Source organism: Trichomycterus rosablanca, chromosome 15 (assembly GCF_030014385.1).
Source record: "Trichomycterus rosablanca isolate fTriRos1 chromosome 15, fTriRos1.hap1, whole genome shotgun sequence".
NCBI classification, from domain to species: domain Eukaryota; kingdom Metazoa; phylum Chordata; class Actinopteri; order Siluriformes; family Trichomycteridae; genus Trichomycterus; species Trichomycterus rosablanca.
The window spans coordinates 5,486,249-5,512,107 of NC_086002.1; the positions used below are offsets into that span (position 1 = coordinate 5,486,249).

A 25,859-nucleotide genomic window follows, 5' to 3' on the forward strand; every position below is an offset into this window, starting at 1 on the left:
ATTAGTGGTACGAATGTCTGTGACTCCTCTCATCAGGATGTGACGTTGGGTTTGAACTGTGGCTCCCACTGGTAGTGGGCTAGCATAATTCACCACTACGCCACCCTTGCACCCAGTACTCAGAAGATCCAAACCTAAAATATGTTTTACATTCGATAAATGCAATATTAATTTTTATTTTATAATCTTTCATGAGTAATTATGGGAATTTCTGCTCACAGCAGTCCCATCCTCCATCAGCTCCACTGGTTACCAGTATCTTCCAGTATCAAATACAAAAATATCCTGCTTTTTTTTTTTTAAAGCCCAGGGTGGCTCGGTGGGTAGCACTGTTGCACCTCATAGCAAGAAGGTCCTGGGTTCAGTTCCCATGTGGAGCGGTTTCGGTCCTTTCTGTGTGGAGTTTGCATGTTCTCCCCGTGTCTGCATGGGTTTCGTCCAGGAGGTCCGTTTTCCTCCCACAGTCCAAAGACGTGCAAGTGAGGTGAATTGAAGATACATTCAAAACCTTGAACTGATGAATCTTGTGTAACCAGCAGTTATCTGTCATGTCATTAATGTAACCAAAGTGTGTAAAACATGACGTTAAAATTCTAATAAATAATAATTTTAAAGCCCTTTATGTCCTTGCCTCTGTCTACCTCAGTGAGCTCTTTCATCCGTACTGTCCCAAATGTTCTCTTCGATCCTGGACCTGTGGCAGTCCCACATACTGGACATGTCTCTGTGGGCGACAGGCCCTTTAGTTCCACTACGCCCAAACTCTAGAACTCTCCCACAATGTCATTGTGACTGCTCTTCCGTGTCTTTCTTTAAAGGTCAACTCAAAACTTTCCTCTTTTCTGCTCACTGTTCCTCCTCTGTGTTTGAGTTTTTGTTGTTGTTCTTTCCTCCAGAGTCGTTGGGTATGTGAAAGGCACTATGTAAACTGAAATTATTTTTAATATTATTATTTAAAATATTTGAATCAATTTCTGTTTTATTGAACTTAACACACAAGCTGATGGATTTTTGTCTGTAGTTACTCCAGCCTACTGAATTCCTGACCTCACTCCATGCTGATTTCTTCTTTCGGCAGGTTTCTGGCTGAATTTCATGAGGATTTCTTCCCTGAATCTGTGTACGTCTCCGCCACCGAAGCGCATTACTGTATGAAGCAGCCTCGTTCCGTCTGCTGACAGAATGGATCTCGTTCCTCCGCGTTCGGCCCCGGCGTTGCTGATTACCTAAGCGCTTTCTCTACCTATTCTGTTCACATCTAGAATCTCAGCAACTTTAATTTTCTCTTTCGGAGGATTACTGACTTTTTTTCTTGCTTTTTAATTTTTTTTCTCTGCAGAACAGATGTCCTCCCTCCTTTAGCTTGCTTGTATGGATGGAGGGAGGAAGTGAGGGAGGTCCCTGTTTGAACTGTTTCTGCTGTGTTTTGTTCACATCTGCTGCTGCTTTGGCTGTAGCGTCTCCGCTCCTCTGCTCCTCGTCTTTAGTCTCTTTGCAACCAAAGCAGTCAGAACTTTGTTTGGACTTCGCTTCTTCTTGTTTGCTTTAAAAAGCCTGGATTGTTTGAGTGTTGTATATATTTTTTACACAGTGTCTGTCTATCCGAGTGGTTTTGATTCCTTGTGTGCCATAAGTTTTTATGTAGTATGGATGAATATTATATTTCTGTCTATTGGGACAGATCGAGAAGTCTTTCGTACATCAAAGGAATACTCCAGCATTTTTTCCCCCTTATTTTCATATTTGCATCTGTTTATGGTCAGTTACCTTGTACATGATCCATTGTATTAAAAAAAGAAAACACAATGTCTAAGAGCTGTGTAAAAATAGAAGTCCAAAGAAACTTGTATTTAATTCTGTCAATAAGCGTTTAAATTGAATGTTTTGTTTTATATGAATGCTGGGATGAAGCATTTTTCCTGAAATCTGGCATTTACATCTGAAAATACCTATTGACACCATGTAGCACAATTCCACTGCTTAACAGGCAGATAAAGCCAGACGCACACATGCTGTGTTATTGGTTTGTAACATCCTCCATTGAAGCAGTGGTGGTGTCAGTCTCCTGGTTATAAAAACATACATACATTAACAGACCAGCACCCTAAAATTCAGTTAGTTCATTGTTTCAATGTCAAATGTTTTCAATTTCTAAAGCGTTCACTGAAAACCTAAATCTGGATTCCTGATATTAAGACTGAATACCTAATATAGTTCAACATGCTAGCACACCACTGCAGAGTGTTCGAACTCATGAGTGCAGATTTAATTTACATATAAGACAACATTGTTACTTTTAGAAGCAACAGGCAAAATCTAATCTTTAGTCAGGACTCTTTGCTCCTGCTTTAGCATCGGCTCATTTTATTCCATCGGATCATGTTCAGAAGCACAAATGATCCCGTTCAGAGGAGCAAAGACGCTCGTCAGTGATGTTCCTACTGTTGTACACTGACTGGCCACTGTTACACCTGCTCATACTTGTAATAATCCAGTCAAGTGCCAGGAGCAGAATGAATAAAATAAAATAAAAAAGGCACAGCATCAAGAGCTTTGGTTAATGTTTAAATGGAACAATGAAAAAATTCCCTGCTGTCATTGGCGGTGCCGGTTTTTTACAAACAGCTGTACCTGGGTGTTGGGATGGCACAGCGGTCTAACCCACACCAACCAGGCCAGACTTCCACACAAACAAACAGGTGACTGTATTTGAGGGAGGGAGGGAAGGTCTGACAGGGTCTCATCCATGGGGTGGAGATGGAGAGTGTAGCGCAGCTCTCCATGGGCGATATGGCTCTGTGTGGAAATCCAAATGTCAGGTGAAAAGAAGCAACTAGCGACTGGGTTACAATCAGGAATTATTAATTACTAGATTTGGGTGGGGGTTAATAAATAAAACTACTCTCTTGAAATTTTTATGCAAAACTATCGCTAGAGGTTAGCCGTAAAGGGGGAAAAACATCCAGTGAGCAGCAGTTCCGCAAATTAACAGGCCTTGTCTAGAAGAGTCAGGGGGGATTAGTCAGACCTTGAGCCGGTTAGACTGCATTCACTTCGATTTGCTTCATATTGTATGAACTCATGAGACTGTTGTGCATGTAAATCTCACATCATCAGCAGTTTCTGACTTGCATAAATCAGCCTGCCTTGTGCTAGCTATAAAACATCAAAGATACTCTGATTAACATTCTGATGTTTGATAGTCCCATGTTTGTATGATTTTTATGCACTGCGCTGCAGCCACATGACTGGTTGACCGGACAGTCACATGACTGAGTAGATGTTCCTAACAGTACATGGAGTAAATATTATTTGCTGTTTAAAAAAAATTGTTTGGATTTTTTATATTTTTTTGTATGTTTTAATTGTTCTGGTGTGTTTACTAGACACGTGCTGAATAAACACGCTTTGTTCAAGTCATGAATGTGTCTTTAACATTGAATCTAAATATTGCTCAGGTATTTCATTGCAATTTACTGGGTATGTTTTTAGCTCAGCCTGTGCAGTAGTGGGAGAGCAATGAAGAGACGTCTGAATCACAAATAATACTAATAATACACTAAATTTAGAAAGTATTCAGACCCCCTAACTTTTTTGCACAATTTATTGTGGCACACTGGTAAAGAACGCTAGCCCACTACTGCTGAAATCTGGTAATTTGCAGAATTCAAATATCAGCGGTGCTATCGGCCGGTTGGGCGTCTGCATGGACATGATCGGCTAATGTTCGAGAGGGCTGGGAGGCCAGTGAAAAGAATGCAGCAGTGTTTAGGTTGATTGAAAACCAGGCGATCAGCTGCATTTTGTCAGGGTTTAATCGTGGACTATGGGTGTTCAGTGGGGTTGAGGTTTGTGATCTTTCCTGGCCACTGCAGTTCCTTCCTACCAAAGTCATCTCAACATTAAATGACCTTTTTTAGTGCACAGAGACACTGTTTTAAACACCTGAACCCAAAAATAAAAAAAGCATTTTTTAAGTCTATAGGATAGGATGAGTTTCAGTCTGGATTCTAGACTAACGAAAACTTGAAACATGTCCAATTTTGGTACAGGTCTTTACTGATGTGCATGAGTTTGAAGTACATTATTTAAAAGTTGCATTGAATGCATTTAGACCAAAGCAGTTTTAGATGCTCCTGTGTTTTAGTTAGGCCTAATGTTAGCATGCTAATCCACTAATCCACTTTAGTATTGTACACACTGCTTTCATATCACCCACCGTTACGAGTCACAAACACTGTAACCCTGTCCATGTCAAATTATGAGTGAACTGTAAGCACTGGTGGGACGTGACCATATTTTCAACACGTCCGTGATCAATGATGTAAGCTAAAATAAAATTCAAATTACAATTTCCCATCACTCCGCACCAAGATGGCTCCCGGTCCCGTAACCAGTCCGGCTCTTTGCTCTCAGCCCGTATAAAAGTCTATCCATTCTAACAAGCCAAATGGACAAAGTGCTAAGTGCTAATTTAATCTGGATGCCATCACTGAGCAGAACAAAGCACTTATAAAGGAAATCGGAGCTGGGCGTTTCGGTCCTTCGGTATCGGATAGCGGAGAAATTTCAGACCAGTCGAACGTCTGGGCCAGTGATAAACCGATTTGCCCCGCCCAGCCCTCTCGATATCAATTCCTCTTGATTCGATTTAAAATTACAGCACTATGGTCTGCAAATGCACCTGGAGCTCGCGTGTCTGCTGTCATTCTCTCTCGCATTCCTGTCTCGTTGCGTCGGCTTCTGCTCATGAGCTAAGCCTTGGATTTCTGGACAACAAATATGGAGTCGAGGACCAATCCTGAGACCTCCCTTACTGCTGCAGACGTAGGTTGGGTAGAGGAAGGTGTGGAGATGCCAGTGTAAGTGTTTGCTATCAATTATTATTATTATTATTTTAATTTATGTCGTCTCCAAAGGAGATAATATCAATTGTTTTTAAATGTTTTAAAAAGTTTTCAGTGGCTTAATGATCAACAGTTCAGATGGCAATAGTGGCAACATTGGCATCAAGTGCATTTCAGGGCTTCAGACTGGCAGTGAATTGGTAAACAGTGTTTAATATTTAGACAGAATGGTTTACCGTAGTGATTACGTAGTGAAAATCATTGCTAAAGTAGTTATGACTTTATCTCTATAGTTAACAATCGACATGTCATTCTGAGCTGGACCTGCTTGTGTGGAAATTCAAATATTACAACTTTCCTAACAGTAGTGTAGGATTTTAACCCCATGATACAAGGCTAAGCTAAGGCTGATCGTGTGTTAGCTAACATTTTTTCTGTTTTAGGAACTTTGAATTGCATATGTCATGTTTTTTAGCAACAGTTTGATTTTAAAAGAACAAATTGTGTGGAAAACCATTTTTATTCATTGCACTTGCACTTACGTGTGGATATGTGGATAAATTGTGGCTAATCATTGTAAATCTAACCAGGCTACACTACCACCATGGCTGCTCTGTTGTATTTCTATGAATTGATCTGTTTGTTATTTTGATTGGTTGCTATAGGATTTTTATTAATGGTCAAGTAACTGCGTTGATCATTTTAAAAAATGTAGCAGAATGATCATCTGTACTAAAAAGAGCTCACTATAAAAACATGGACTCTTTATGATCAGTCAATGCTACAGTGCCAATAGTGACCCCTTGTGGATAAACTTCTGTCTGCTATCAGTGAGGGAGTGAGTACACAAGGCGGGGCCTTGAGGTGCGTCACTTGTTACAATCAAAATGATCTGTTTTAGCTAACAGTTTAACACTCTGAGAACATTTTCTAAACATTAGAGTTTAGAGGGATGTTAATAAAATAGAAAATAGTTTTAAGATTTTAATGTTAACAAAAAGTTTTACTCTGGTTTTAATCGATTTATTATTTAATTTGTATTTATCTTTTAGAACTTTGCATGTTAGTCTTATAGATCAATCGATTTAAAACATCAGGTAAAACAGTAAACTTATACAATGAAGTCGATGTGGAAATCATATACATCAGTGCCATGCAGAGAAAGCAGGTGTTGTGCAGAAGTTCAGTCAACAGAAATTGACTTGGTATGAGTTGACCTTCTTCCTTCCATCCATCCATCCTTCGATCCTCTCATCCATCCATCCATCCTTCCTTTCTTCCTTCCCTTCTTCCTTCCATCCATCCATCCTTCTATCCTCTCATCCATCCTTCCTTTCTTCCTTCCCTTCTTCCTTCCATCCATCCATCCTTCCTTCCCTTCTTCCTTCCATCCATCCATCCTTCCTTCCCTTCTTCCTTCCATCCATCCATCCTTCCTTCCCTTCTTCCTTCCATCCATCCATCCTTCCTTCCCTTCTTCCTTCCATCCATCCATCCTTCCTTTCTTCCTTCCCTTCTTCCTCTCATCCATCCATCCTCTCATCCATCCATCCATCCATCCATCCTTCCTTCCCTTCTTCCTTCCATCCATCCTTCCTTCCCTTTTTCCTTCCATCCATCCATCCTTCCATCCTCTCATCCATCCATCCATCCTTCCATCCTCTCATCCATCCTCTCATCCATCCATCCTTCCTTCCCTTCTTCCTTCCATCCATCCATCCTTCCATCCTCTCATCCATCCATCCATCCTTCCTTTCTTCCTTCCCTTCTTCCTCTCATCCATCCATCCTCTCATCCATTCATCCATCCATCCTTCCTTTCTTCCTTCCCTTCTTCCTCTCATCCATCCATCCTTCCATCCTCTCATCCATCCATCCATCCATCCTTCCTTTCTTCCTTCCCTTCTTCCTTCCCTTCTTCCTCTCATCCATCCATCCTTCCATCCTCTCATCCATCCATCCTTCCTTTCTTCCTTCCCTTCTTCCTCTCATCCATCCATCCTCTCATCCATTCATCCATCCATCCTTCCTTTCTTCCTTCCCTTCTTCCTCTCATCCATCCATCCTTCCATCCTCTCATCCATCCATCCATCCATCCATCCTTCCTTTCTTCCTTCCCTTCTTCCTCTCATCCATCCATCCTTTCATCCTCTCATCCATCCATCCATCCTTCCTTTCTTCCTTCCCTTCTTCCTCTCATCCATCCATCCTTCCATCCTCTCATCCATCCATCCATCCTTCCTTTCTTCCTTCCCTTCTTCCTCTCATCCATCCATCCTCTCATCCATCCATCCATCCTTCCTTTCTTCCTTCCCTTCTTCCTCTCATCCATCCATCCTTCCATCCTCTCATCCATCCATCCATCCTTCCTTTCTTCCTTCCCTTCTTCCTCTCATCCATCCATCCTTCCATCCTCTCATCCATCCATCCATCCTTCCTTTCTTCCTTCCCTTCTTCCTCTCATCCATCCATCCATCCTTCCTTTCTTCCTTCCCTTCTTCCTCTCATCCATCCATCCTCTCATCCATCCATCCATCCATCCATCCTTCCTTTCTTCCTTCCCTTCTTCCTCTCATCCATCCATCCTTCCATCCTCTCATCCATCCATCCATCCTTCCTTTCTTCCTTCCCTTCTTCCTCTCATCCATCCATCCATCCATCCTCTCATCCATCCATCCATCCTTCCTTTCTTCCTTCCCTTCTTCCTCTCATCCATCCATCCTTCCATCCTCTCATCCATCCATCCATCCATTCATCCTTCCTTTCTTCCTTCCCTTCTTCCTCTCATCCATCCATCCTTCCATCCTCTCATCCATCCATCCATCCTTCCTTTCTTCCTTCCCTTCTTCCTCTCATCCATCCATCCTTCCATCCTCTCATCCATCCATCCATCCATCCTGCCTTTCTTCCTTCCCTTCTTCCTCTCATCCATCCATCCTCTCATCCATCCTTCCATCCTCTCATCCATCCATCTATCCTTCCTTCCTTCCCTTCTTCCTCCATCCATCCATCCTTCTGTCCTTCCATCCTCTCATCCATCCATCCTTCCTTCCTTCCTTCCTTCCTTCCTTCTCTTTATCCTTACTTCTTTCCATCCTTCCTTCCTTCCTTCCTTCCTTCCTTCTCTTTATCCTTCCTTCTCTCCATCCATCCTTCCTTCTTCCTTCCATCCATCCATCCATCCTTCCATCACTCCAACCTTCCTTCCATCTATCCATCCATCCTTCCTTCAGTTCATTCACTCATCCATTCCTCCATTATGATTTGAAAACATTTTTGTGTTACCAGGTTTCTGGTGCTGGATTAAACTAGTGCTGGTTTGTATCTTAGCTGTCTAAGTCTGGACATTCCACATTTGTGTGGGTCAAAAGTTTGCAAATGAAACAGTTTTGTTTGTCTGGTTCAGAAACAATAAGGCTATTTGAGCAAAGAAAATACATTTATCATATCAGGACTTCCCATGGTTACCATCTCCATCTTCAGCTCAACTGAACCAAAATGTGTCTGCACAAAAGACTTTTTAATACCCATGCAAAATCCCAAAGTGTCTAATATATATGGCGTTATATATATTTAATGTAAAAGAGGAAACCAGAAGGAAGCAAACAAGAGAAAATCAATACATTTAATTTAATACATTTACAGAGGCTTAAGAAGCTGAAAGCTTAAAACTCTTCTGCTTCTTCAAACTCTGTCTAATCACATCGGTTCAGTTTTCATTTCTCTCACCCACTCATCCATCTGAGTCTCACTCAGGTTCAATTAAATCTCACTCTAATTCACAGCTGTGTAAAAGACTCGAGACGGCCTGGAAAATCAGAGCTAATGTGCCTCGGTTTCCATCTCTTAGATATAAGAGCTGGTCAGAACGTGAACCCAGGACCACGTGGATCGTATATTTACAGCAGCTGAGTTTCCTTTCATTTGTTTTCATGAAGATCCAGGGTTTCTAAGCTTCAGCAGTACAATCTGATGAAAATGTAAATATATTCTAATATTATTTGTGTAAATTTTCTTAACAATGTTTAGGTAAAATATTGAGCTGACAGACAACTCGACAGCTCCCAGCAACACTGCAGTTCTAATCTCCCTGTTTCTAATATTCATTAATCATTCAAATCCCGGATTTTTTTTAGCTCTGTGTGTTTATTGCTTTGATTCCTTCCCTGCACAAACAACTTCAGTATATATATAGTTAATAATGTTTTTACATTTACATTTTATTCTTGCTATAACAGTATCTATTTTAAAAGTATATTACCATAACACAGCTCGCATTATGTCAAATAAAAATGAAATTCTTACTGGGAATAAAATAAGGAACTTTGAGCTTTAAAAAAAGCTATTCATAATTGGTAAGAACAGCTTTAATCTTATGCAACATGTTCATTTGCCTTCTCACTCAGTTTGTTGTTGGTCGACAGCTTTACAAGCTAAAATAGCTCTGAAATTAATCAGCAAGGCATGGACTGTTTGCAAAACTAATAACAGTAATAAAAAACCACTGTTAGGCCCTTGAGCAAGGCACTTAACCCTTACAGCTCCAGGGGTACCATAGAGTGTCTGACCCTGTGCTTTGACCCAAACTTCTAAACAAGGATGTGTGGTAAAATAATTTAATTGTACTGTATATGTGTACATTTATACACGACAAATAAAGGCGCTCTGTTCTATCGGATTTAAGATCAGGGTTTAAAACAGAAACAGAGGAACTCTGACTTTACATTGTCAGAACTGCATAAGGATTATTCCAATGAAATAAAGTAACAGTACCATGAAACCATTCCTAGAAGAATCGAAGCGTGTCTCTTCATATAGCACATGGGGGAATTCTGTTTTGCTCAGGTAGAGCATGATGAACTATGTGTATTAAGTCATTGATACTCTTCATTTTCTCACAGGAGTCTCTAATTGCCTTTCGCCTCCCTCCAATTCCTCAAATACACTCCACGAAAAGTAAAGTCACACTTCTGTATGGGCTCGATTCTCATACACTGAGACTTAGCATGAACGTTGTTTGCTTTCCTGCTCCGAAATCTAATAGCACCAGTAAGAAGCTGACGATCGAATAAATTATGAGAGGATCAGAGATGCTTAGAAATGAAATGACTGAAAAGTGGGACGCTCAAAGAACAGTTAATCTGATTTAGCTAAATATCTTCTAATCGACCGAACACAGAGAGATAGACTGAAAAGCATTATCTATTGTCGTATTGTATGTTGTATTTGTCTTGTTTTGCCTTTTTATTTGATCCTCTTGTATTGCAGGGTGAGATATGATACTTCACACAATTAACCTTTTCAGGGATCATATCTGTGATTAGGTCAGGATTATGATCAAACTAGAGTTCTGATTATTTTCAGCCATATAGACGTGAACTTGATTTTGTATTTTCAAACATTGTCCTGCCGCCCAGTTTCAGCCAAAAAGATGCAGCCATCCGAAAGATCTAAATCATTTATAGCATGCTTCAATTTTCAACAAAATAATATAACACATAATGATAAATCTTAAGGTTTTTATTAAATCAAAACAGATATGGTGCCCCTCCATCTAGTGATTAAGTATTTGACAAGTGGACCTGATTTATTCCCACCAAATCTGCACTTTCTGTTCAGGTTCTCTGCTCTTTTATTAAGAACTCATAAATGCTGTCTCAAATTTTGCACATACCACATTACATATTGACCACTAGTCAAATGTTCACAACCACACATGACCAAAATACTTAATTTGGATCATCCACTTCATAACTGTTGGTTTTAAGTATTGATTTTGAGTAGTTTTTCTGGTTGTGATTATTCATTAAAGATTTATGGGATTGGTTATTCTAGCATCAATTCCAGGCCACGGATGGCTCTGGCACTCAGTCTGGTGTAACCAAGGGTTTTATGTTAAAAAGAAAATTAGAATTAGAAGAAATAACTCTGCACCGCGCTCATATTTTGGCAGCAGGTTCAATCTCTTGTTCTGTCGTAACGCTGTGCTGTGGCAGCTTTGTTTTCTGTGTGGTCACAGCTGTTGAATCATTGATCCTCTCCCTCCCTCTGTCTCTGTGGGATAACGTTGTGTCAGTAATAGGCCGTGGAAGAGATGTGCGCCCCTGAGGGCACTGGCTCTGACTTGCGCAGGATAAAATTGTGTGTGCCGTTTATCCTGCCTGGTCCAGATGCCACTGCTAAATCCATCAGCAGCAGTACCGCTTCAAACTGGAACATTCGGTTCTGCACTTGGGAGTTACAGAACTCAGTAAAAAAGAAAGAAAGGGAATTTACTCGGTACGAGGGACAGGTCTTCTTTATCCACAAGTATGGATCAGTTAGGAGTCTTCACCATCATTCAGTAAGTACTAGCAACAGTGATTTCTCAGATCTGGCTCTTAATATGAGGCTTATGTGACATCCTGGTGTAGAACGATGTCTTTGTGTTAAGCTTGACAGTGTAGAAACATCGTCAGGATAGTTCAGGCTGTCTGAAAGTTTGGTTCTGTGACTAGACTGTAGTTTAAAGTTTTTTTAGTAAGGAATACATAAGTGCTAAAAGATTTTATTTACACATTTTGGGGCAATTGATGGCACTGACTTGATGTAATGTAGAGTAGCCAGTCCCACCTTTGGGAGGTGGGAAAAACTTACTTGGTAAAGTCCATTGATAACTGCTGCCATTAGGTTAGAGCATAACAATTGTCATGATAATAGTTTGGAGACTGGGGTCAGAATGGCTGCCCCTAGAGCCGAGAGGGTTAAGGACCTTGCTCAAGGGCCCAATAGTGGCCACATGGCAGAGCCAGGATATGAACCCACAACCTTCCAGTTGGTAATCCATAGCACTACCCACTAGTCTACCTCTGCCCCACCATTGTTGACTCTATTGCTGGTATGTTTGACACCACTTGTGTTGATATAGATTATTAATGCAGTTTTGAACTTGAACATACCTGATTTAGCAGGGTTTTAATTTCCCGAGCTTCTGTAACCTATTCCTTAATACTGGAGCTGTTGTTGCTTCTGGATTTTCTAATTTCTTTGCCACTGTTTGTCTATTGAAATGCATAATTTTAAAGACCTGTTAGAAATGGGTGTAACAAAATAGATGAATCCACAAATGGTGGACATACTTTTGAACATATACTGTACACATAAGCTTGTTAGTCATCCCATTCTTAAAAATGGGTCTTTGTCAAACTGTTGCCACAGAGTTTAAAGCACATGATTTATTAGATATCATTTATTTTATACACTTGTTAGCAAAATGTGTGACTGAAGCACCTAAACTCAATTATTTAAAGTGGTTTTTTCCACCATATAAAGTATATAAATAAAAATTGACTAATTTGTAAAGAATACAAGCTTGGTATTTGTAATATATATTCTATGTGTAGGAGAACTGCAGTACAGTATTATTTTAAAAGCTTTAAAGCTCCTGTGATTGCACTGAGGATTAGACTTATGTTTTGTGCATTGGTGGGATGTTTCATTGGCAAATTTCTCATGAATTTGAGGTTAGAGGGCAGCGTTATGGTTCAGAATGAGCTCTGATGGATTATCAACATGACCATGAGCTCCTATATATTTCCCCAGTGGCTTTTTGCCTATAAAACACAGCTCATCAGGGTTATGAAAGATCACACAGTATGGTTTATGACAAAGGACCTCTGTATAACAAGTATAAAGATATCCAGTCAGTGTGTATTTTTATTCTCGGCCTGGCTGCATGCTGCATAATATCTACAAACTAATAACCATGTTCTGTTTGTCTCTGACATTGTCCGCATTGAATCTCTCAGGCAGCCTCATCATGCAGAACAAGATTCAATGCTTAATATCTCCTTAATGTGCTGCCATTGTTTTAATGAGTTGATAAAATGTTGAAGTAATAACTTTCCATCACTGAAACTGCACTGGAGTTTTTATGTCCTTGACGTTGTCATTACAAAAACTCCGTCCCATATATTTTCCAAAATCATAGGAGCTATAACAGTATAATTTACTGTTCAAGTGGTGGTGTGGTGGTACAGCTGGCAGAGATACACTATAGAACTGGTTCAGAAAGTGTTTTTGACTTTTTTGTGAACTTTCCTGTGTTGTGTATTTGATTTTGAATGACTATAATTGCATTTTTACCCATCAGTCTACACTTAATCACCCACAATGATGAAGTAAAAACTCTTTATTTAATACTTTGCAGAAGTTCAGTTCAAATTGCAACAGGTGGAGATAAAAAAATAAAAAGCAAGATGCACCTAATTACAATTTTGAGTACCAAGGGAAAGGAACTGATACATATTCATTTATCCAGGTCCAGGTCATGGTGGGTCCATGACCTGGCTTTATGGGTAGTGTATTAATATGACATAATTTTTAGTACTATTATATGTTCTCTATCAAAATGAATCCATGTGATTACAGGATGGCAGGAGGACATTAATTTTCTGGTGTTCATATTTAAAAATATTAAAATAATATGATATATGAAATAAGGGTTACAGTATGAAGACGTTCCTAGACTGTATCTATGGTTTTCTAAGCCATTAATTAACAAAAGTGAAATTTAAGATAAATTAAACTTTTTAAAATGTAGTCAGTAGTTTTTAAAATAACAACACATGAGATATCTTACAGAGTTCATGTATGTTTACATAGCTGCTAATAATCAAATATTAATAATACAATAGCTAGTTCCAACCAAGTTACTTGTTGAACAAAGAGGCATCCAAGGCGAAGTGATACACAGTGTAACCGCACTGGGACTTTTTACTATACGTATCACTCCGCCTCACAGGTGTAATAACCGTTAATTAGATACGTTAATGACCGTTACCGCTTAGATTGCACCACAATGGTGAACGCATACGATTTAAATTCTTGTTTACGTGTCGCAGAGCATAAAAATATGAACAGAAAATGTGTTCAGATCGGAAAGCTCACTAAAAACTTTCTGGAAATCATCCACGGAGAGCAAAAAAAGAAATAATTTACATTCTGACTTATCGGAATCATGAATGGCAAACTAATAAAAAATGTATAAATAAACGTACATACATGCTATAAAGTACACGACATGGTAAGCTAGTCCTAACAAAAACAAAGTTAGAGGACTATTTAGTGTGCAGAAGTATGTTTGTGTTGCCTGGCAACGGTCCAGGACTATTTGTGTTTGGGGAGTAAAATCGATATCTGCGCGCTGTAAATAGGTCTCGCGTCTATAACCTAATCACGGCATGCTAATATTCAGTATAACAGCACGACCTCGAGTAGAATAATACTAATGATTTATATTATTAGATTGTGCTGGATTTAGGCTTTTCTGGCTTAAAGATTTAAAGTTAACACGAAAGAAGAGTTGTAGTTTTGAGTTCTTAAGGCGAGCTTTGGTTTATGCCAACTTAATAACGGTACCTTTAAACGCTGAGGGATCTGTATTTGGTGACATTATTCATTTCGTTTGTTTGTTTATTAGGATTTTAACGTCATGTTTTACACTTCGGTTACATTCATGACAAGACTAGACAGTTACTCATTACACAAGATTCATCAGTTCACAAGGTTATATCAAACACAATCATGCACAATTTAATCTCCAATTCACCTCACTTGCATGTCTTTGGACTGTGGGAGGAAACCGGAGCACCCGGAGGAAACCCACACGGACACGGGGAGAACATGCAAACTCCACACAGAAAGAACCCAGACCGCCCTACCTGGGGATTGAACCCAGGACCTTCTTGCTGTGAGGCGACAGTGCTACCCACTTAGCCACCGTGCCGCCCTACTCATTTCACACCACAGTTTAGTGTCACTGCTACTTGGTTTGACCTGATAATAAATGTGTGGAATGTAATAAATGTGACTGTTATTCAGACAGTCATTCAGACACATGGTTGTGTATCTAAGGTCATTTCAGAATACCTCGTTCCAAAACCATGGGCATTGATACAGAGTTAAAATATAGACATTGTGCTGCTATAACAGTTTCCTTGGACATTTCTCAGAGGAATATGACTGCTAGGATTAACTTCAGCTTCATTCAGTTGTGAGATCTGGTCTTGGTTGATCTTCATGAGGTCAAGAATCTGTCCATTCACATTTTTGGCATTTAGCAGACACCTTCATCCAAAGCGACTTGTTATGGAAGAAATGAGATTTTATGCTTTATATTACTTAATGCTGGTTTGTCTTGAATTCTTAGTTATATTGTGCTTGAGGGGGGTCTGTGAGTGTAGGCTACAAAGATAAGCATCATACCTGTGATTAAGCAGTAAGCAGTAAATGGTTGTAAAGCGGTTGTAAAGCCTATAGGGGGTAACACCCAATGGGTCCAACACCCAATGTCATGTGACCAGAGCAGTATAAAGGGACAGCCATAGCATCTGTTCTGGGTTCTTGTCCAGAGAGACTGCTGGAGGAACCCACCATCGTGCCAATAAATTCTTCAATCCAATCCAATCAAGTATAATCTTTGTTTTTATTCATCATCTCACCATATTTTTCCATGACAGACTTACAGTATACAGTCCAAGCAAGGGCCCAACAGTAGCAACCTGGCAGTGGTGGGGTTTGAACCAGCAACCTTCAGCTTACTAGTCCAGTATCTTAACCACTAGGCTACAACTGCCCTAGCTTGTCAAGTTGTGTCATATGTTATTTGGCAAACTATTTTCATGAACCTCACATCATGAAACTTAACCAGGAGAGGGTCTTTCCTAAACAGATGCCAAATTAATGGGAACATCACACTGTCTAGAATTTTATGTGAACTGTATGCCAGTCTAGAGCATTATTTTCCTTCACAAAATTCACAGTTGGGTAGATTTTTTTGGGGTTAGATTGCCGAATAGTAATGCACTAATTACTCCAGAGAATCTAATAAGGGTGTGCTTTACACCTCTCAAACTGATGATTAAAAATTGTGCATTGATCTTAAGTTTGTTTACGGATGCTCAGACATGGAAACTCAATTCTTGTCTACCTCCAGAGGCAGTTTTAATGATGAGTTTTGCAGTTGAGGGCAGGTTGAAGCACTTAATGGACCTGGCTTATAACTTACACACTCTTAACATTGTTTAATTTTTTATTTACTTTAGAAGGGGCAGCTGTTGGCACAGAGTTATCGTGCTTTGCTTCAATGGCACTTTGGCACTAGATGGTACAGTTAATAAGTTTGTGTTACCGCACTTATGTGGCTGTGTTTTGGGTGTTTAACTAACCTGGGTTGCTTCCTTGTCAAGTCATGTTCCTACCACATGGACTTCAGCTTCCTCCCACCTCCCCAAAACACGCCTTAGATGAATTGGACTGAAGGTTGGAGAAAGTAAGTGTGTAAGTGAGCGAGGATGTGCCACCCTGAGATGACCTGGCATGCTGTCCTAGAGTGTGTTCTTATGTAGGGCCGGATTTTTCCAAGCTAGGCTCCGGACCCTCTGCAATGAATGATTAATAAGTTTCACATATGACACCTCGAGCTCATGCTGTCCCCTGTGTAGTCGAAGGAACCTGATAGGGTAACGTTACATGACACTTCAGTATGGAGTGCAGCAGCAGGCATGGGGGGGGGGGGGGGGGGGGGGGGGCTAAACTGTGATGAATCGTTACGCTGCATTGCTCTTTGGTATCTGAAGCTGCCACACTGAGTCCTCCTTATTGATGAGTGTGCTTAGTATTCAGATTGCAAGTGGACAGCAGGGAGGGGGAGAGACTTTAGAGCCTGGGAGCAGCAGCTTAAGATTACTGAGTACACACACACACACACACACTCACACACTGTACCTAATAATGGATTTTTCCATAGATTGTCTGTATGTTGCTACTGTCCTCAGTGAAGGTTGTTTTAATATGCTACTGTTGGACCCTTTCTGGTAGCTGCTTATTTAAATTTATAGTCTCATAAAAGCCTATCATTAACATTTCTCCTCTTGATGTCTCCTGAAATGTGGAGAGTAAGTGCCAACCTTAGGGACAAGAATGAACATGTATCATTTAAGAAACTGGCATCAGTGTCAGTTCTTACCAGGGTTGAGCAGTTTTAATGATTTCTGCACTGACTGAATTATTAAAATATCCTGCTTTGCCTTTATCAACATTCGTCTTCAAAAAGTGCTGTTAAAAGATCTATTTAATCATTTACTTTGTGGCCTCTTAAATAATCACTGATTATATTATTGTGCACAAATACATGGGGCTTCCTCTACTGCTGCAGACCTTCACTCCTGACTAACACATGCCCCCTCCGACTCATGCGCAGTAGCCAACCACTTCTTATCACATGCATAAGTCACCTGCTTGACGGGGAGTCAAGCACCTATCCCCATTACCCCCCGTCTCATTGTGTATATCAGCAAGAAGAGGGTGTAACTTCAGCAGTTATGAGGAATCCACTCCAGCATCTCACTCTCAGACGAGCCAATCATTGTCCATTTTGGTGCCCGCCTTTCGGTAGCAGAGCTGAGTTTCAAAGTGGCAAGTACAAGATGTTAGCTTTGCTGGCCTAGCGTGCTTTTACCGCTGCGCCAACCGGGCACTCAGTTCGACTACTTCTATCAAAAAGCACCCAAATCCAAAACTGATGCATTATGCTAGGAGGAAATTTATCTGGATAATCAGTTATAATCCAAGAATCAACATATAGCAGGACTGGCATGAATTCCAGGTCTAGTTTTACTAGAAAACGCTGGGTACAAGGCAGGAATACCCAAAACAGAATGCCAATTCATCACAGTGCTTTGGCCAATCTTGTCAGTGTAGACACCCAGCTGACCAATAGCACCACTGAGAGTCAAACCTGATGGGCTAACAGAAAAAAAGTGTGTGTTTTTTATCTTTCTTATCTAACATCATTTAAGATAAAGATAATATAAACAGAAATACAAAGGAGATCTGTTCTGAATAGCAGAGTTTTAGCGTCTTCACAGACCGTCCCACAGCACTTAGCACAATGCGTTCAGTGTAGTTTTGTGAACCTCTGTGAAATGAAGGCCGTGTCATCTGGGGATTAGGTATTCCATGAAAGGAAATTGCAGCTCGGATTTGTGGCAGATGAAAAATGCAAATGTATGATTTTTATTTGTACACGAGGTATCCGTGATTAGAGGCGTATTATTTTTCTGCCTGAAGTCACAGACACAGTACAAAGGTGTAAATTATCTGTGTTTAGGAGATCATGGTGAAGTAACTTACATGTCATTACATCTGGGGAAACAAGGGTGGATTTATAAATAAGAAGAACAATAAGTCATAAGATTTGTGAAGCTCTTTTTTACATTATGAATGACTTAGCAGCTATAGACCAGTTTTATTCACCAATTTTGCAAACCTTATACAAAGCACTTTTTATTGGCACAGTGCAGCTTGTTTTTTTCTTGGCTTATGTTTAAGCTGGTAATGTGCATATCCAACTCAAAGAATAAGGCAGTAATGTTATACATGATCCAAAATCATCCAGAAATGAAAATGATCCTGTACTAGATTTTCGATCATCATTATTTTTATTATTTTAAATGTATGTGAACTTGTAGCATTAGTGGCTAAATTGAAAGTGAAATTCCGGCAGCAGAAAAACATCCCATCGTAATCACTGACCCGCCTCCATGCTTGACCATGAGGACAGTGATCCATATGGCCAAACAGTTCCAGTATTGATTTGTAACTCCATAGAACCAAAGGCTTATCCAGATTGCGACCCTTCCTGCACCTCTTGGGCAAGAGTGGCATGTGTTGTGGAGTCTGGCTAGGGCAGTTGTAGCCTAGTGGTTAAGGTACTGGACTAGTAATCAGAAGGTTGCAGGTTCAAGCCTCACTTCTGCCAGGTTGCAACTGTTGGGCCCTTAACCCTCAATTGCTTAGATTGTATACTGTGACACCTGTAAGTAGCTTTGGATGAAAGTGTCTGCTAAATGCTGTAAATGTAAATGTATTAAGTTTTTGGCTGATAAGTGATCAGCTCAGGACTTACAGATCATCCTGTAAGTCCTTAGCAATAACACAGTGTTTTTTCTTTGTTGTCCTGATAAGATTGCTAATGGCCTCTGAACAAAATTCTGCCCCCCTCCCCCAAGTGAGATTTTTGGTTAAAAGTCATGATACACAAAAGTCACATTTTGGACAAGTTTATTTTAAAAGTCCAGTGCAAGGAGGTTAAATTTCCATTCAGTCCATGTGCAAGTGTGACTGTTTAACCTTGAAAGTTCCTTGTGCTTCACTGTGCCGAGTAGAATACCAAACCTCATGTGCTCCTCTCTGACACACCACTGTGACCTGAAGAGAGAGAAAAATCACCCTTGTTTATAAAGTAAACACAATGTATACATATGCTATATTAATAATAATACAGTTAAATACGTAATTATATACGTATATTATATAATACTGATGGGACAGTATGATGGCATGGTGGCTCGGTTGGTAGCACTGTCGCCTCTCAGCAGAAACATCCTGGTTTCGATTCCTAACTGGAGCAATCCGAGTCCTTTCTGTGTGGAGTTTGCATGTTCTCCCCATGTCCATGTGGGTTTCCTCCAGAAGCTCCAGTTTACTCCCACAGTCCAAACTCGTGCAAGTGAGGTGAATTGGAGATACAAAATTGTCCATGACTGTGTGACATTAAAGACTTGATGAACCTTGAACTGATGAATCTTGTCTAACCGGTAACTACCTGTCCTGCCATGAGTGTAACCAGAGTGTAAACCATGAGGTTAAAATACTAATAAATAAATATATACTGATGCACCAGAACAATAGGGCCACCCTCCTAACATGCTGTCAAAACAGCTCTGACCTGCTGAGACCTGAACTCCACAGGATATCTAAAGACGTCCTTTAGTATCTGGACATTAACAGCAAGTAACTTCTGTAAGCTGCGAGGTGGATTGTCCTCCAATGCATCCTGGTGCATCTCTTGCCATATACACACATGCCCGACAGTTCACATGATCTTGCAGTTGACCTACCACTGCTGTAATGTCCAGTTCTGATGCTTGCATGTCCATGGTGGTTGCTTTGACTGTGAATACGGGATTAGCATGGGCTCTTTATATATATATATATATTAGGGCTGGGTATTGCCACTAATTTCCTGTATCGATTAGATTTGATTCACAAGGTCCCGATTCGATTCGATTTCCGATTCGATTCGATTCGATTTCCGATTCAACACAGTTAGGCATATTTGAGTTACATTAACAGGTTTTGTTTAAATATGTAAAGATGTTCAGAGAACGAATGTGATAATTGTACAAAGAACACTCATTATTAAAAATATTTGTGTATTTTGTTTACATAAATAATTAATCCAAAACAGAAAACAGTAACATTCATTTTTTATTATTATTTTATATGTCTGACACGCTACAACATTGTAAATGTAATGTAAACATGCTTTTTTTTCACTTTTTCTCCCCTTTTAGAGCGTCCAATTGCCCGATTGCGTCATGCTTCCTCTCCACCAATGCCGATCCCCGCTCTGGTTGAGGAGAACGAAGCTAACCCACGCCCCCTCTGACACGTGGGCTGCAGCCGTATGCATTTTGTCACCTACACATTGACGAGTGCAATGCGGAATGCGGATCAGCACTGTGTACGGAGAGACACACCCTGACAGCACTCTTTTCCCGTCTCTGTGCAGGCGCCATCAATCAGACAATCACTACCAGTATTAAAATGATCTGTAGTTCTTTCTGTGATCTGTACCTGGTGACATAGCATTTATGTTCCTTGGCATCACTGATGGTCTGTCTCAAAACACAGTGAGCTGCCTTGCTGCCCACTGCCTACCTGGTCAGCTGCCTAAATAGAGAGGATTCTAACCGACATTGAACTTTCAAAAGCCGGTTATTGAGACGCTCTAGTTAGACAGTGATTACTTCATCAGCTGTCCCCACCCACCGCTGCAGTTTTAGCCTGTTAAGCTAACAGAGTTAGCCGATGTTTTGACTCATCAGTGAATGTTTTATATGAATGCTTTCATGTTTTCAAATAGTTAATAAATGAAAACAGTGAACATTCATAAACTAAACTACATCATTACTACCATCAATAAAGTGGACGGCAGGCACAGTATAAAGCGCCCACTGAAGCAGGTGCACACTCAAGAGACCCATTAGCCCTGAAACACTAAGATAAATTGAAGTACTACAAAAGAAAGTGTTCTCCCTGATCAAAGCTTGTCATCCTGCTATGAAAGGTTCCTCCGTATGGCTCGCGTTTCCTCCCCACCGCTTTCAACTGTACTTTGATTAATGGGAACCTTGAAATTTGTTGTCAGTTGTAATAAGTATAAAGAATCCCCCTTTACTTCAGTCTTTCAGAGCTTTGGATAAATCGGGCCACTAAAGGAAGATTTTTTAACAGCCTCTATATTTCTGGGAGGGATTTTACTTTAGACAATCCTTAGCCACACAACATTAGTGAAGTGAGCAAACGTTAACTAATCAGTTTATTTCAGCATTGAAAGAATATTACACTTAATGTACTTGATTCATTTGTAGGTCATTATGGAAGAATTAGTGTGCAGATAATTGTTTATGAGTGCAGGCCACGCCTTCAACTACAGTGGATGATAAGTGATCACGGGGCGGGGTGGAGGGACTCTGAGAATGTTGGGCTGGAGTTCACGGCGGCTCCCTGTTTGTCCCGGCTATTTATGAAAACAAGAATGTGAAGAGCTGTGGAGGAAATAGGACGGAGGTGGATGTGGAGATCCGCCAAGGAGGAAAGAAGGAAATTATGGGTAAATACATTGACAGGAGTGTCAACCATGTCCTTTCTTCCTAATCTTAGTTATTTCATAACTCTAGTAAATGTATTCCAGTAACATCAGTGTCACATAAGTTCCATTTTCTAGAACTAAAGGGCCGAAACTGTGAAAACCAAAAGCTCCAGACTATAAATCCATCTTTGCTATATGCAAGTGCATTCTTGTTAGTAGCTCTCCTGGTTCTCCAAACCCAGGATCAGGTGTCAGACTGTCAGATGGTGACGCATGATTAGTCACTTTAAAAAATTGATTTCCTCCGCTTAGAGTTCACACCAATCCAACCAATGCTTGGCACCGTGCATGATGGTCTATGTGTAGCTTCTAGATGATAGAAAGCTACTCTATGATTTTCTCAAAAACAATTATTGTTTCTACACTCACTGTCCACTTTATCAGCTCCACTTACTATATAAAAGCACTTTGTAGTTCTACAATTACTGACTGTAGTCCATCTGTTTCTCTGCATACTTTTTTAGCCTGCTTTCACCCTGTTCTTCAATGGTCAGGACCACCACAGAGCAGGTATTATTTAGGTGGTGGATCATTCTCAGCACTGCAGTGACACTGACATGGTGGTGGTGTGTTAGTGTGTGTTGTGCTGGTATGAGTGGATCAGACACAGCAGCGCTGCTGGACTTTTTAAATACCGTGTCCACTCACTGTCCACTCTTTTAGACACTCCTACCTAGTTGGTCCACCTTGTAGATGTAAAGTCAGAGACGATCGCTCATCTATTGCTGCTGTTTGAGTTGGTCATCTTCTAAACCTTCATCAGTGGTCACAGGACGCTGCCCACGGGGTGCTGTTGGCTGGATATTTTTGGTTGGTGGACTATTCTCAGTCCAGCACTGACAGTGAGGTGGTTAAAAACTCTATCAGCGCTGCTGTGTCTGATCAGCTCATACCAGCACAACACACACTAACACACCACCACCATGTCAGTGTCACTGCAGTGCTGAGAATGCTCCACCACCCAAATAATACCTGTTCTGTGGTGGTCCTGTGGGAGTCCTGACCATTGAAGAACAGCATGAAAGGGGGCTAACAAAACATGCAGAAAAACAGATAGACTACAGTCAGTAATTGTAGAACTACAAAGTGCTTCTATATGGTAAGTGGGGCTGATAAAATGGACAATGTGTGTAGAAACAAGGAGGTGGTTTTAATGTTATGGCTGATCGGTGTATACTGTCTAAATATTTTAGTCAAGAAGTAAGACAAAATAGAATGATGTTCACCAGAACAATATATAACAGTAGAAAGAACCCCCAGTAGCAGTCAGTTCCTATTTAATGTCGTTTTATACACACTGCTCCTCACACAACATCACCAAACAGCTGAATACTCCTGGAGAGCAGCGCTGACTGCCAGATTGACTGTACACGCTGACAGATGCCTCAATTTGCAGTGTTGTTTTGCCGCGCCGCTCTGATCAATTGAAAAACAATGCGACGCAATCCTTTCCACCTTGGAAGCTGTGCCAATAACGCTCTCTTAAAACCCGGCTACGACACGATCTAAATTAGGAGTGTCGCTGCCATCTTGTTCAGATCCTTCATCAGCCGGTCGATATTTGGATTTCATCAACGAAATGACATGTCACTGTCACCTTAAATGGCGTTTCAAATCTATTGATTGCTGTGTTGCACCAGGCTAGAACAAATGAAAGCATTGTTTATTTAAATATTGTTAAATCCAGTCCAAAGAACCAGTCGATTATTTGGAGTTACATCAAGTTACATCAAGTACTTACTGTTTACCTGTGCTTATCCGGAGATCAGGGATACATAATCGTACCTGAGGCTTTTAGTATCGGCTTGTAAACGAGATAGGGAATAAACCTATTAGGACTGAAGGAATTGAGCCGTGCTTCAGACCTGTTCTCAGAAATGTGATATTTCTGTATTAACTCTTCCAATAAGCCAGTTACATGAGAACTTAGGTGGACGTATGTAACTGTATGACTGTAAAAGCACTGTAATTGTTTTTATTTGATTTAAAAGCTTTTAAGCTTTATAATTTACTACTAATGATATTGTGGTTAGTTACTTAGAGCAATACTCCAGTGTTTTTAAACCTAATCACTATCTACTGCAAAGCATGTGGGCATTTACCACCAAATACACGAGACGTTTCCCAGTAGCTGGGTAAAGATCTGAAACTTGTGTACTCTCCTGTGTAGTCACTTACTGCAACATTACTACCATAGAACTGTTTATTTATTAGGAACATCGTGTTTTTTTATTTAACATCATGTTTTACACACTTTGGTTACATTCATGACAGGACACATAGTTACTCATTACACCAGATTCATCAGTTCAAGTTTTAATGTCAAACACAGTCATGGACAGTTTAGTATCTCCAATTCACCTCACTTGCACGTCTTTGGACTGTGGAAAGAAACCGGAGCTCCCGGAGGAAACCTACGCATACACGGGGAGAACATGCAAAGTCCACACAGAAAGGACCTGGACCGCTCTACCTGGGAATCCGACCTCGGACCTTCTTGCTGTGAGGCGACGGTGCTACCCACTGAGCCCCGTGCCTCCCACGATAAAACTAAGTACTACAATACTAACCTGGCAGGGGCGAGACAATGAAGGTAGTTCACCCGGACGAGGCTCAGTTATTGCACTCCTGTGAATTCCCCAAATGTGGGAATCTCGACTGCATAATCTCTGATAGTGTGGACTGCATTGGTGCTCTCCCCTAATTTCTGGGGACTGTGGTAAGAGCTAGTGAGGAGAGCTTTGGGCTGTCAATTAAAAAGTTGACAGTTTGAATCCCAGCTCTGCCATGCAGCCACTGTTGGGCTCTTGAGCAAGGCCCTAATGCTCTCAGCTCCAGGGGTGCCGTACAACGGCTGACCCTGTGCTCTGACCCCAGCTTCCAAACGAGCTGGGGTGCCTGATTTAAGAATTTTGTTGTATTGTATAAGCATATATGACAAATAAAGGCATTCTGTTCTATTCAATTATATTCTATTTAATTCTATTCTATTCTAGAAAATCAAGAAATAGGAGAGAGGAGGCTTTTTCTGTTTTTATCTTTAATCAACTAGTAAATAATAATCCATAACATCATGATAACTGTAGCTGGCTCTTCTGGTATTTTTGCTATTAGTTACACTAAACAACCATTTAAATAATTGACCATTGGTTATGATTGTGTCAAGACCTTTTATTAAAAATAAATGAGCTCTTTCTAAACAGTCTTGACTCACTAAGAGCATCCATTAAGACCAATCAGCTAATCAATTTCTCATGCCAATCTTTACTAAATGCAGCTGACAATTAGTCAATATGCATTTAGTTTATAAGAATGTATAATGCTATTAAAAAAACACTGATTACACGATTACAATAAAGCTTGTGGGGATGTTTTAGGAAAGTTGTAAAGCATGAGTTAAACTGGGAGTCTGCTATGACTGTGAACCACCATTCACAGCTGGTTCTAGTGGTAATAGTATTGTTGTTTGTTGCCTATTCCAGCAAATGCAGCGTTTCCAAACTTGAGACAGTCTGAGAGGACTATCAGTACTGAACAGCCTTTATTTTTATAATTTGAGTTATAACGGATTAACAAACACCCACGTCTGTAGCATAGCTTTTGCTTTATGCAGCTTTCCAGTTTCTCCACTAAGGTACCCTGAAATCTATTCAGAGTAACATACACCTGTTATTAAGATCTTTACATGCATTTTAAAGGGACAGGGCACATATACAAGTATTATCCTATTAGTAGAAGGGGGAAAAAATACTTTTTCATATTTTTTAAGCCTGGAATGTGTGTTATTAACTGAAATGTTTTTAATTAAAAAGTAATACACTGATCAGGCATAACATTAAAACCACCTCCTTGTTTCTACACTTACTGTCCATTTTATCAGCTCCACTTACCATATAGAAGCACTTTGTAGTTCTACAATTATTGACTGCAGTCCATCTGTTTCTCTACATACCTTTTTAGCCTGCTTTCACCCTGTTCTTCAATGGTCAGGACCACCACAGAGCAGGTATTATTGAGGTGGTAGATGATTCTCAGCACTGCAGTGACACTGACATGGTGGTGGTGTGTTAGTGTGTGTTGTGCTGGTATGAGTGGATCAGACACAGCAGCACTGCTGGAGTTTTTAAACAGCTCACTGTCACTGCTGGACTGAGAATAGTCCACCAACCAAAAATATCCAGCCCCATGGGCAGCGTCCTGTGACCACTGATGAAGGTCTAGAAGATGACCAACTCAAACAGCAGCAATAGGTGA

At 40.3% G+C, this 25,859-nt stretch overlaps 1 protein-coding gene and 1 pseudogene across 2 annotated transcripts in view; both read left to right on the top strand.

Moving 5' to 3' along the window:
* The window catches only part of LOC134328322 (male-specific lethal 3 homolog), a 39,368-nt gene extending 18,836 nt beyond the window's left edge, over positions 1 to 20,532 (top strand). Inside the window, exon 13 of one of the 2 annotated variants that reach the window (XM_063009422.1) lies at positions 20,245 to 20,532. In XM_063009422.1, coding sequence (XP_062865492.1) covers positions 20,245 to 20,308 — 64 coding nt within the window. In that variant the 3' untranslated portion in view covers positions 20,309 to 20,532. Of the gene's footprint in view, positions 1 to 1,078; positions 3,421 to 20,244 lie in introns of those variants that run through there. The other variant, XM_063009421.1, reaches the window with a different exon arrangement.
* Positions 20,533 to 24,167: 3,635 nt separating this feature from the next.
* Positions 24,168 to 24,307, top strand: LOC134329716 (U1 spliceosomal RNA; annotated as a pseudogene).
* The last annotated feature ends 1,552 nt before the right edge of the window (positions 24,308 to 25,859 follow it).